Source organism: Acanthisitta chloris, unplaced genomic scaffold (assembly GCF_000695815.1).
Source record: "Acanthisitta chloris isolate BGI_N310 unplaced genomic scaffold, ASM69581v1 scaffold42631, whole genome shotgun sequence".
Lineage (NCBI taxonomy): Eukaryota > Metazoa > Chordata > Aves > Passeriformes > Acanthisittidae > Acanthisitta > Acanthisitta chloris.
In genome coordinates, this window is record NW_008656133.1 from 296 (window position 1) to 12,882 (window position 12,587).

At 48.0% G+C, this 12,587-nt stretch overlaps 1 protein-coding gene across 1 annotated transcript in view; it reads left to right on the forward strand.

Annotated features, from left to right (window-relative positions):
* VIPAS39 (VPS33B interacting protein, apical-basolateral polarity regulator, spe-39 homolog) overlaps window positions 1–12,289 on the forward strand; it is a gene marked incomplete at its 5' end in the record, with an annotated part of 12,580 nt that extends 291 nt beyond the window's left edge. The window contains 18 exons of the mRNA XM_009084176.1: window positions 176–275; window positions 1,531–1,674; window positions 2,639–2,677; window positions 3,028–3,092; window positions 5,628–5,684; window positions 6,606–6,698; window positions 7,344–7,377; window positions 7,821–7,923; window positions 8,012–8,039; window positions 8,143–8,216; window positions 8,719–8,794; window positions 9,087–9,221; window positions 9,742–9,783; window positions 10,181–10,270; window positions 10,669–10,755; window positions 11,280–11,369; window positions 11,690–11,794; window positions 12,068–12,289. Of these exons, the coding sequence (XP_009082424.1) occupies window positions 176–275; window positions 1,531–1,674; window positions 2,639–2,677; window positions 3,028–3,092; window positions 5,628–5,684; window positions 6,606–6,698; window positions 7,344–7,377; window positions 7,821–7,923; window positions 8,012–8,039; window positions 8,143–8,216; window positions 8,719–8,794; window positions 9,087–9,221; window positions 9,742–9,783; window positions 10,181–10,270; window positions 10,669–10,755; window positions 11,280–11,369; window positions 11,690–11,794; window positions 12,068–12,088 (1,383 nt within the window). The remainder of the gene's footprint in view (window positions 1–175; window positions 276–1,530; window positions 1,675–2,638; window positions 2,678–3,027; window positions 3,093–5,627; window positions 5,685–6,605; window positions 6,699–7,343; window positions 7,378–7,820; window positions 7,924–8,011; window positions 8,040–8,142; window positions 8,217–8,718; window positions 8,795–9,086; window positions 9,222–9,741; window positions 9,784–10,180; window positions 10,271–10,668; window positions 10,756–11,279; window positions 11,370–11,689; window positions 11,795–12,067) is intronic.
* Between the last annotated feature and the right edge of the window lie 298 nt (window positions 12,290–12,587).

Below are 12,587 nucleotides of genomic sequence, written 5' to 3' on the forward strand. Positions count from 1 at the left end.
AAGGGCTACTGTGTCTGCCAAATACCTACAGGACTAAAATACCTCCTCCGTAAGAAGCAATAGAAGCTGAAGAAGCTGCAATCAAAGCTCTGAAGGAGATTGATTGATGGCAATAGGAAATAAAGTGCATTCTGCAACTCTCACGGACCTTATGCAAGCTTTTTTCTGTCCATAGCTAAAGGAATCCAAACGGGCGGTGAACAGCCTGAGGGATATCGTTGATGATGATGATGATGACCTTGAGAGGGTCAGCTGGAGTGGAGAACCCGTGGGAAGTAAGTGCAGAAGTACTGCAAGTTATCTTGAGGCAGGAGGAGTTTAAAATTACCGCTTAAGTCATGTCACGTAGTCAGGTCAGGAGTGTTTCTTGCTATCTAATCCTGCATATCTAATCTGATTCTAGTCTCCCAGGTCATCTTGTGAGCCATTTGATTCACCTGAGAGGATCCACTGAAAAGAGAATGAGCAGAAGTCCAAATTACATAAAGGAGTGCAGACAAGTGGAGGGAATTCACTGTGTTTTTTCTAATATGTAGCCAAGCTTAGAGCAGGTATTCTGGAGGTTATGGCTTGATACTCACGTCAGGCTCGGGTGGCCTGCAAGATTTTAGGGTATCATTTCCTTCACACCACTGCCTGGAATGGCACCATTTAAAGTTCTCTGTGTTTTGGCCCCACAGAGCTTTAAGAAGGCGTTCCAAGGTTTAACGTGTTTATAGAATAACTCATACTTGAGCTTTGAAAGGGAATTGTAAGCATTAAGCAGATATGTTTCTAGTGAGGATGGGAGTGAGCTCATGGCCCACACAAGATGCTGTCTGCTTCACTCTGGAGTTCATGACCCACAGAATATGTGGCCCTTGCTAGCCAGTGCCAAACAATGAAAATTTACATATGGATCACCCAGAGGACCTTCTAAGGGTCTGATCTTGTCCTTTGCTGTAGCTCCTCCGTCTGGTTCAGGCCATTTCGTTTCCCACCCAATGTCTCTACCTACCGGGGTTTTTTTCCCCATCACCCTGATCCTAAAATGTGTGTTGTGCAGCTGTGAAAAGAAGGGGAAACTGTGCCTTGAACAAGCAGGAGGGAGACATATGCATTGTTGCCAGCAGCATATGCACACTGACAGCTGTTTTGTATGTGTGGGGAGGAAAAGTATGCTCTTAGGCTTCTGCAATTTGAGGAAGGCCAGGGATTTTCTGTCTTGCTCTGTACCTTTAGAACAAGGACTATGCTTTACCCCATGCAATAACATAAATGTTGGGTGCTCTATGCATCTTTTTATATAAGCCATAAGCAGCTGTACAACACTGATGGAACCAGCCATTTCTGGAGGACAGCACACAACTGCCTATCAAGCAGTATTATCTGGGTACATAGGTGCACTGCATCTGCTTAGTGCTGGGGGTCAAAGTTACCCAGATGTGCTAGTGTACAACTGACCTGCACACACTTGGTAATGTTCCTGCCGTATGATCTTTCTTTACAGACTGTTTTTCTCTGTTATAAATGACTTCTGTTTGCATTTAGGTATCTCCTGGTCAATCAAAGAGACAGCCTCTGGCAGCACTAGCTCACTGGAGGGCCGAGATTCCAGCCTACAGAAGAGCTCTTCCTCCTCCTCTTCTTTTCCCAAACAAGTTTCTTCCTACTCCCTAAGCAGCCTGTTCAAAGGTGAGGTCCATCACATACCACATGTAACAAATGGGTTTTCCCTCAAGAGTGTCAAAGGGCAATTGTGTTATCTTATGTAAATCATTTTATCTGAAGTATATTGCAAAACAGGGAAGCTCCAATCTCTCCTCAGGGTGGGAGTGTATCTCTCACTGGTCGGAAACTGGAGACTGTCTTGTGCAGAACATCACATGCCCTTCTGGTCTGAGAGGGGCTTTGGAGTTTATGGCTTCTTAAAATTCAGGTTCCCCAGAACAGCATGGTAGAGCACAGCATTACACAGCAATCCATTTGTGTGTTGCTACACACAGAGCAGGCTACAGAGGGACTGGCTTGACCCATGTAGCCTTCATTTGATCTTCAGTACTGCAGAGAAGACAGGTTGACTCTCCTTTGTTTGAAGCTCAGCTGGCTACTGGTGATGTTGGTAGCAGCAGTGGTAGCATAGCTGGTTATGGGGTAACCGCACAACAGGCCATAGGGGAACTTTTACAGTTTGCAGGAGTTCAGCTCTGTTGTCCCACAGCCAGACAACAAAACAGCTTTTACTTCGTCTCTCACTGGGGTGTTTTTTTACTCTCAACTCTGATAATAAAGTGATACTGAAAGGCATCCAAATCACAGCCCTATTGCCATGGTCTAAGCAGTGCTGTGTGCTTGAACCTCTGTTCTGCAGGTAGATGAGTGAATTCAGGCTCTCTAACCTCTCCTGGCCACAGCACTAAGAAGGCAGATAGGGACGAGGTGTGATGAGGTTTGTGATGCCACAGACAACTTTGAAGCCTTAGACTGTAAGCAGGTGAGCCCCAGCTGTGCCAGTGCAGTGGGAATCACTATACAGAGTGGCTCGTTCTACAGTGGCATAGCTGCAGCACACAGGCTTGCAGTCTAGGCTTATGTTCCCTGTGCAAAAGATGTTGTTGATGAAGAGACAGTCTCTCATGAGTGTTTGTTTTTATTTCAGGACGAAACAAACTTCCAAGTTTCCAGTCCCTTTCGGATGGTAAGTTTTGAATCCCTGCCTTGTTCTGGGAGGGGTGCAAATTTACATGAAACAAAGATTTTGCAAAAAATGGGAAGTGTCATCTGCCTTATGATGCAGAAGGGGAAGCTGAATCATGGGTTGTCTTAAAAATTCAGTCATGGATTGTTCTTTCATCAAAGAAATGAAAGAATGATTTGGGGTAATCTGCTAATGTACATCTGGCAGCTGTTGGCTTTCAAGCATTGTTGTATTGCCATTCGGTTCTTAAGTTTGGGTCTTGTACCCTGAAAACTCAGAAAAGAATGGGTTTGGAAGTGGGTGTGAATCAGGATTTTGATGTGCTACTCAGCTGTGCCTTTCCCTCTCAGCCCTCACTGACACAGGAGTTAAAAACTATGCCCCAGAGCTGCGCAGACCGAGAGCTGAGTACAAGGTGAGCAGCCTGTGCTTGTGTGCTGAGATGAGAGAAATCTCCTACTCTATTGGTTTCATGGGAAGCCATTAGTTGCTGTTTCAGACAGCAGAGGGCAATGCAGGGAATAGGACAAGGAGCTGCAAAATGCAGCCTCACAGCAATTTATGTGTTCTCTGCTTTTGCTCAGCAGTAGGGAGCTTCGCTGAGGGTCTTAGTTACTCCTCCTCCTAAGGAATAGTCCAGCAGTCTTTGTGAAAAGGGTTTCTCAGTAGTGCATCATCTGTAAGCTGCTTTCATGCTGAGTCAGGTAAACTGGCATCACCATCACGTGTGCTTTTTACATTTTTCAAGTCTGAAAGTTACTGAGTTTCTTATGAATCACTGAGACAGCACAGAGGTAGCTGAGCAGAGGCAGAGTTCCAGTTGGCAGGAACTTCTGTCTCACAGATAGGCAGTGTTAGGGTTTGGAGAATCTAGTGGATTTTTGGGCTGGGTGGATTCCTCCTACTAGGTATGAGGTTGTAGTTCCATGTCCCTAGGTCCAGCCAGTAACAGGACTGAGCACATATTCCCTAGAGATACAGACATGCACAGTACTAACACAGCTGCCCACATGGATTAACACATGGGCAGAAACCAATGCCTTTATAAACAGACACATACAGAAGACACTCAAGCTTGCTGCTGAGCCTCCCTTCTGTCTGACCAGGATTGAATTCTGCTAGTGGAACATACACACACTCTATGGATCCCTTCAGTAGCTGGTCTTAGACATCTGGTCTGTTTTGTAGCTGAGTCCCAGACCCCATTCTCCTCCAGCTGCTGGCACTTGGACCCTTTTGTCCCTAGGGTTCATGGTCCTATTCTTATTCCTGGTATTCAAACTGCTTATTCTACTCACTGGCTGATTGATCTTGAAATTCACTAGCATTCATGCAGACACATAGACTTGGAATAGAGAGTTCACCCACACAGAAGGTGGTTAAATATAGAATTTAATGAGAATTTAAGACAGACTGCAATGATCCATTGCAAGGTTCAGTCAGACAGACACACTAACTAGCCACTTGTTTAAACTTGGCTGGCACACTATGGCCCCTTTTCCCTCTGTTTTCCCATGCTTGTTCCTGCCCAGTTAATTTTGATTCCTCCTTTCTCTCTTAAAACATCCCAGGATTCTCTTTCCCGTGCATCTCACACTAACTTATGTGCCTCTTTGGGGTTGCATAGTGTATGGAGGTTTTCACACAACAGGTAATGACCTAATCTGTCTCTCTGGATGGTGGCCACGAGTGGCCTAATCAGTATGCTCAGATTGCACTGATTAGGTTACTGAGTTTTCTCCACCTGTCCTTGGCCATCTGATCCTCACCAGGTTGGTGTGTTTATGTTGATTAGCCATTAATCACATAGTCTAACAAACAACACTTCCTGAAAGCACAGGAGGAGAAATGTCTGTCCTGTTGTATTTCTGTTCTGGGCCTGCAGGGGCTGTGAAACAGGAAGGAGAAGGGTTCTACAGCCCCTTAAAAGCTGGCAGGAGTGGTAAGGGGTGGAACAAAGAAGGGAAAATCAGCAGCAGCTTTCAATGAGTGTCCTGACAGTGACAGGCTGAGAGGCTGCCTCTGATCAGAGGTGCTGGAGGGAACCCTGGTGCTCAGGATATTTGACAGTCAACTATACATTGACTTGAGAGACTCATGTGCAGAGGTCCCCTAATAGGACTGGGTCAGACCTTTTATCTTTAAATTGGAGCTTTCAGGGAATTTAAAACTCAGTCCTCAGTTCTGGTTCTGGTTACTTCATTTCTCTGGGTCTTTTGAGGCAGAAGGCTGAATTACAGTCGCTGGCTCGAGTGCCTCACAGAGACCTAGATGCCCTTTTGGAGTCTTGAGTTCAGGAGTGGCTCGGGCCACTGCCTCTTTTTATCCAGTGCTTCCAGATCATGATGTCTACAGGCTCCAGAGGAAAAATTTTGGTCATTGCAGCAGTAGTAGCATATTGCCTTAAGATGGTCTCACTGCAGGCTTCAATGCTCTTGTCACATTGTACTTGTCTTGTCTGACTCTCCAGGCACTTGCCTGAGGCTGTTGTCACTGTGCTCTCCACGCTGCTGTGGAAGGCTCACCAGCAGAAGTCTGTCTGAATTGTAACAAGAAACTGACTGCTTCCCCCTCGGTTTTGGGTTTGTCAGTTTTACATGTATTTTATTTGTCCTTCTGAAAGCAACATTGAATATTTAATTTGCAAGGGCAACCTCTTGAAATGCACTTCTTATAAGGGATACGATGCCTTACTGAGGCAGTAGAAAGGCTGTGTTAACATAGAAGCCTTTAGCTTCCTTCCCCACCAGCATTTGCAGAGACTGAGGGCTCAGCATCTGCGCCTGAACACTGTAGGGACACATCCTACTAACATCTGCCCTGGAGCAGCTGAATGATAAGTGTGAGAAGCATGGGCCACCACTGGTGAAGCACAAGTGGAAAGCAGCTTGGAGACTGCTGACACGATCTAGCCTCGAGGCTTAAGAGCACTTTTTTTCTCTTGTGGCAGGATTACAGCAGTGACTGGAGCCCCAGAGATACAGTCAGGCGAATGCAGAGGGGCAAGGTAAGGACTTTCCACTCCCACCTGCTTGTGATAGATGGAGGGTTGGTGCTCCTAAAGTGCTTTACACTTCCCTGTGCTCCTGGCTCTTCTGAGAGCAGGGAGAGGATCTGTGTTGCTTGCAGCACCTAGCAGGGATGATGCTCTGCCTGTCTGCTGATTTGCCAGGTGGGAGTGCTGGGATCACACTAGCTCAGGAGCAGCAGACCTTCAGGGTTTTGTTGCTTTGTTTACTTGAGTTATCCACTCAGCAAGGTTCTGACAGGAGGTATCTGCACTGCTGTGTACCTCTCTGTCCTTTCTGCTCCTTGGGGATGGGTTTGTTTTGAAAATCTGAGGGTGTGGGGCTTTTTCTCTGTTCTCGGTGGAAAATGGAGGAAGGAAGATGTTTTTGGTTACAGTGGAGCTGGAATCTTAGTCTCAGCTGCCTCAGTGTGCAGTGGGCACACAGTGAGCTTGTGGTTTTACTCTGCATGTGTCTCCTCAATGGCTGAGGTGAACTAAGGGGTAAGAGGCCACAGATGTGGGATAGAGAAGAAGGGAGAAAGAATGTTACAACTTTACTTTTCTGGTCTCCTCTGTGGAAAAGGCACTGCAGAGTTCCCTCTTCCTGTCAGGGCTAGTGGTTTGGGGTGCAGAGGGAAGTTTTGCCTTGTTACAAAGGTGGTTGTGCTGAATGTACATTGTCTGCTGTCCTAGCCTGGGCAGTAATGAGGGCTGACTCTGCAACTGCTGCAGACAGATTTCCAGGGATTATGCAGCATGTGGTTTCAGCTAAATGAGAATTTCTCCACTAGTTGGGAAGGCAGTTATTCATGTTGCTGAAGGGCTCATGGGAGAAGAATAGATAATACCTAGGGGGCTGGTTCAGCATGAGGACTGTCTGATGTCCTATATGCCTGCTTATACCTCTTCTATCTCCAGGTCTGCTCTCTGGAGAGATTTCGCTCCCTGCAGGACAAGCTGGTGCTCTTGGATGAAGCTGTGGCAGGGCATGATGGGAATGTCATTACAGCTGTGAGTCCTGCTGGGACTGTACAGGGCTGGGACTTCTGGGTGACCTCACAGAGGGGGCTCATGAGAATGCAGTCAGTTGGCCACCCAGTCTTGCAAGACTGGGGGACGTTCTTTAGTCGAAACCTATAAGTTACTGAAAAGTGTCAAAGCTTGAGACTGGGAAGTTCCATATTCTTGTTGGCTTTCCTTCCACTCTGCAGAGTTCACTTAGGTTAGTAACAAAGAACCTGATGCATTTAGGTTAATAACAAGGAATCTGGTCAGCCTTACAGATCTTTGCAGTAACTTCTAGAAAACTGAGTTTTACAGCATAGAAGATTTGAGGGGCCTCACCAGTTTTTCTGGCTTCTAAAGCATCAGGCAGCAAATGGGATTGTGTCAGAGCTTCCCTCATCCAGGTCTTTTACTCCCTTAGATCTGCATGGAAAAGTTTTTCTTTGTCAATCTTGGTCTCACTTATCTAAGCTCCAGAGCAGGAGCTTAGACAGGCATCCAGGCACCTGTGGCCCTGGCTCACTGCTTGTCCTGCATCTAGTGGGTACCAGAATTCAGTTCTCTGCTCTAAGACTTGTGTTTTCAGAGGTCCTTTGCAAAAGCTTTGCTGTCTGTCTGTCTTAATTCTGAGCTGCCTGTCTGTGCTCACAGGTCCTGATATTCCTGAAACGGACACTACGGAGAGGTGGGTGTGACTGGGGCCAAGGTTGCTATAGTGTGTGTCAGTTAAGGACAGAGGGGCTAATTCTTTCACTGGGTGCAAGTCGCTGAGAGAGCATCTGAGGTATTGCTGTTTTACTAAGCATGAAATATTTTTGCAGTGAGTGTAATGTGGGAGGGGGAATGGTGATGCCCACAAATGTCCCAGAGAGGAGCTTTAAGCAGTGGTAGGTGGTAGTGGTGATGGGGTGAACAAAAATGTATCCATACAGGTAGCACACTGCTGTGAGTTCAGTGGGCAGCCCAGGGAACGGGCTGTGCTCTAGCCTCCAAGACTGTGATTTGAGGTGGGATAAGGTTGTTGAATCCTGCCAGTGGCTTGCAACTCCATGCACTGTGTTTAGTCCCCTCTGGCTTGGTAGTGCTAACTTGCTTTACCCACCTGTACATAATCTCTCTCCCCTGTAGAGATCTTGTTTCGAGAGCTGGAGGTGCGGCAGGTGGCCTTGTGTCATCTGATCCATTTCCTCAAGGAGACGGGGGAGCAGAAGTTTCTTCTGGATCTGCTCAGGTGAAGCTCTTGACCTGTCTTGTGGCAGGGCTGAGCACACTGCTAGAAACCTGCCTCCAGGTTCATGCTTGCCCATTCCCTTTTGCAGGTTCCTAGACAGAACTGAGGAAGTTGCTGTGAGTATTCCCCGGAGCATAAGCTGGCACCCCTGTTATACCCTCTGGAATCCTGTATCCCAAATCCATGAGAACAGATCGCTTATTTTCACTCTCCCTCCAGCTGTCCCAGTACCGTGAGCATTTGAACATCCAGGATGTAGAAAAGAGGAGAGAATTTCTGAAAGGCTGCATTGGGTAAGAAAAAAGACAAGAGGGTGGGAGGGATGTGGGTGCTTCACAGAAGGTGGTAGTAAAGAAAATTCGCCCTCTGTCCCAGTGCCACAGCCTGTGTAGTTTAAGAGCTAGTGTTGGTTTTGCCTGTGTGGGAGTGGGGTGTTGTGGACACAATGTAGACCAGAGAGGAAGCATTTGATTCAAGGGACTTTCTGATCATTGACCCTTCAGGTTGTGAAGGATGAAAGTTTGTGTGCCTGAGCACTTGAGGAAGTTGGTAGCATCCATTTTAGGTTGTTCTGTGCCACATGTTTCTTTCTCTGGAGTCTGTCAAGGTGAGAGCCAGTTGAAGAGGGCAGCAGGACAGGAACTTGAGTACCCACTGGTGACTCAGGCTGGGGAGAGTAGGAGCTGTTCCCCAGATCTCTGTCTATGGAGAGCTTGTTTGGTAGAGAAGAGTGTCCTACTGAGTGTACTTTGTTAAGAGCTAGTGACAGTGTCTCCTTCCTTCGTGTCTGGCCAGGCTGCCGTTTTCCGCTGAGGATACATCCCACATCCAAGACCATTATACCCTGTTGGAGCGACAGATCATCATTGAGGTATAAAATCTTCTCTGCTGGTCAGAAGATGACTGGGACTACCTGTGAGATCTCATTCTGTCCCTTACTTATACCACATTGGATCTAAGCAGCCTGCCCTGGCTAGTGGAGTTTTAACTGCTCTCCAAGCTGCTATGCCAGGCACACGTGAAATACTAGATCTGAGACTTTATAGCATGTTGAGGCTGTGCTTGTGAGTTGCTGTCAACACTCTCCCCAGGTCTCCACCCTGCAGTTAAACAGGCAGTTACCCTGGCTCATCTTCACCCTGCCTGTCTTCCTGATTCCACAGGCTAATGATCGGCACTTGGAGTCATCTGGGCAGTCAGAGATATTTCGGAAATATCCTCGTAAGGCTTCAATTCTCAATATGCCACTAGTGACCACTCTCTTCTATTCTTGTTTCTACCACTACACAGAGGCTGAGGTGAGGATGATGTGGGAGAAGACAAGGGTTACATCTCATTCTTGTAGCCCTCAACATTTGGGGTGGTCAAGCTGGGGCATGTTAAGGGAAGAAAGGGAGAGAGGTCATATTTCACACCTCAGAAAGACCAGTGTGGAGTTGTGTTTTGTGCTCTGAGATGAGACATTCAACCTGAGACAGCTTGGCAGGGAATTGCCTCCTAGAAACCACTGTCTTTTACATTTGGCTTCAAGGAGCCAGAGATGGCCCTAAATCCTGTGACCTGAGGTATGTGGTACTGGTCCTGGAAGTCCTGGAGGCACACCAGTAAGGATGCAGGGAAACCAAACCAGAGAGTTGATGGGGTGGGATAGTTGCTCTCTTCTGCCAGCTGTTTCCTCCTGTGACACTGACATGAGCAAAAAGCAGTAAAATCTTGGGAAGATTCACCCTCTGTGAGGCAGATGCCTTACAACAGGTGTCTGAACCTCTCCCATGGCCTGCTCTGCTGAGTTTGCACTGACTTGTCTGCTTTCTCTAGGGAACATTCAGCAGCCCCACCAACCTGAAGAAAACATTTAAGGTGCGTGAGTCTTCCCCTATTGCAGCAGCAGTAGCTGAAAACATGCCCAGCCAGATTGTATGTAGTGAGGGGGCTCAGTAGGAGGAATTTGAGGGGCTCAGCACTGAGATAGGGAGGGGAGGCATGGCATCCTTCTTGGGCAGGGCCTTTCTGAAGGCTCAGGAAGGCAAATGGAGTCACGTGGAGACTTTCAGTGGGTGCACCCTGTCTGCAGCAGCACTTGCAAATCCCCACTTCCTACTCCACAGTGCTGTCCGTGGCCTCAGGCAGCATCTTGCCTCCTTGCCTGGCTGTTGGTGTGGATTCTGACAGGGCTGGGGCAGATGCCATTCATGTTCAACCCCCACAGGCCTTCTGAGCTGTGCTGGTGTTCTGACTCCAGCTTTCTGCCTTGCAGATTCCTGATAAGCAGTATGTGCTGACTGCCCTGGCTGCCCGTGCCAAGCTGCGAGCCTGGGATGATGTGGATGCCCTCTTCACTACCAAGGTGAGCTATGGAAAGCCTTGCTGGGCACCCAGTTCCAAGTACTGATATCTGCTGCTGATAGCTGGCTTGTTCTGGAGTTACTGGACAGACTGGTTTTATTTTAGCAGGGCCCAGTACCTCTGCTGCAAGGTGTTGCAATACCTTCCTCCTCTTCCTGCCTAAGACCTCTGCTGGGCCTGGCTTGGCTACAGCAACAAGGTCAGAGAGGGGGGCTGCCCTTGAGCTCTGTTAACAAAGGGTTTGCAGCCAGCCTGTGCCCAGCCCCTGCATGAAGGGCTCTGCCAGGGGGTGCGTGTGGTGGCTGGTGGAGTATGTTGCTGGCACTGGTAAAAAAACCATTTTCTTCTGTCTGCAGGGATTGCCCTTTTGGTTTAACATAGGTTTGATTCTCATTTCAGAACTGGCTGGGCTACACCAAGAAGAAGGCACCTATTGGCTTCCACCGGGTGGTGGAGATCTTGCAGAGGAACAATGCTCCTGTGCAGGTGAGCGAGCAACCACTGGTTATGTCCTCCTGCTCATTTTTGGGATTTGGTGTGTGAACGACTTTCCAAGTGAGCCTAGCCGGGAGTGGGAGAACAGCTTTGCCAAGCTTCTGCCTCTTCCAGGTGAGCACAGCTGAGTGACCCATGCATCAACAGGAAGTGGTGGTAGTGAGGGCTGAGTCCCAGGTCTGACTGCAAGAGAGACAGCAGGCCTAGAGTTGACTGGGAACTCTCTCCCCGTGTGCATTGCCACCTTTCTTTACGGCATTACATTTTCTCTTGCTTAATCTGAAAGGCAATGGTTACCATCATCCATAGGAACAAGGTAGCGTAGGACTTTGAGCTTTTTAAGCAAAGCTTTACTGCCTCTAGGGTTCTGAGCAGTATTGTCCAAGTCACTTGGACAATAGGAAGGAAGGGGTCAAGTCCGTGTGACCAGCAGCCTTGATTTTGGGACTGGGGTGAGAGAACAAGGCAGGAGGTATCTGCAGAAGGTAGCTGAGACATTCTTGCATCTCTTGCAGGTGCTGCAAGAGTATGTGCGCCTGGTGGAGGATGTGGAGACACGTTTGAACCTCGCTACCAAATACAAGTGTCATGATGTTGTCATTGAGGTAGGTCCCTGCTGTGTGTGTGAAGAGATGGGACATGAGTCTGCTTTTTCTCTCTAGTTTTTCTGTGCTCTGCCACATGTCACTGTTGTCATGTGCCTGGTGGGGTTTGTTTATCCCTGTGGCCTGGGAACAGTGATATGGTTCCTAGTGGAACTCCAGTGAGCCAGGAGAGTGGCTCCAAGCATTTGTGCTCTGAAATTGTTCTGTGGTGGGAACTTGGAAGAGGAATTGCAGAGTTGCCCTGCTCATCTACAGGGCAGCATCTAACTGTGGAAGTGTCCTGTTCACTCAGCTGGGTGCTGGTTTTGCTGTTTATGTAGACCTACAGGGATCTAAAGGATCGTATCCAGCTGACAGCATATAAATGCAAGGTGGAGCGGGGCTCTGCAGAAGAAGAGAAGATAAACAGCATTCTCAACAACATGGTAAGAAATGCTTACTTTTTCTTTCAGAGACTCTTATCAGAAACAGGTGTGAATTAGGTGGAAGGACCCAGCTGTCCTTGCATACTTTTTATCCTTGCTCGGAAGCTAATCTTATGTTTGGGGTTGCATTCAGGGTAAGAATGAAAGGTGAAACTGATAGAAATGGCACCTTCTGGCCATAGCTGTCCTTGCAGGGATTGGGAGTCACTAACGTGGCCGCTAAGGGATCTGTGTTCAGCATTGCTCTTAGTCATGTCCCATTCTCTCTTCTAGCAAATCCGGTGGAAGAACTGAGCACATGTGAAGCAGCCTGCTTGGACCTTGTCAGTGAAAGAGGAAACTGCAAAACCCAGTCCAGTGCCAACAGAGCAACTGTTACTCCTCATTGCATGGTCAGCGTTCGTCAGTGACAGTGGGTGCCCATGGCTTGTGGGACAGTGGCATTCAGGCTGGTTGAAGGCAGCTACTCCAATGTAGCCAACGAAATCATGGTACTGATCCATCAGGGTTGATTCTTTTTGGAATGTGATTGACTTGTCTGTAAGCCAGACATCCCTTTTGTTTATGGAGGGAAGTCGCTGGGCACAGCAAGGTTATGTTTGCGCTGGGTGGTCCCTTGCCTTATTCTTGCAAGAGGAACAGGTCATTCACACTCGTGGGTCTCTCCACCAGACAGTCCTGACCAGTCCCTGTAACACTCAAGCTGGCTTGGGCATCACTAGTCATGGCTGTGGCTGGAGTAAAGCCTACTGGAGCGTGATCTCCCTGCATCAAAGTGTTGGGGGAAAGGACC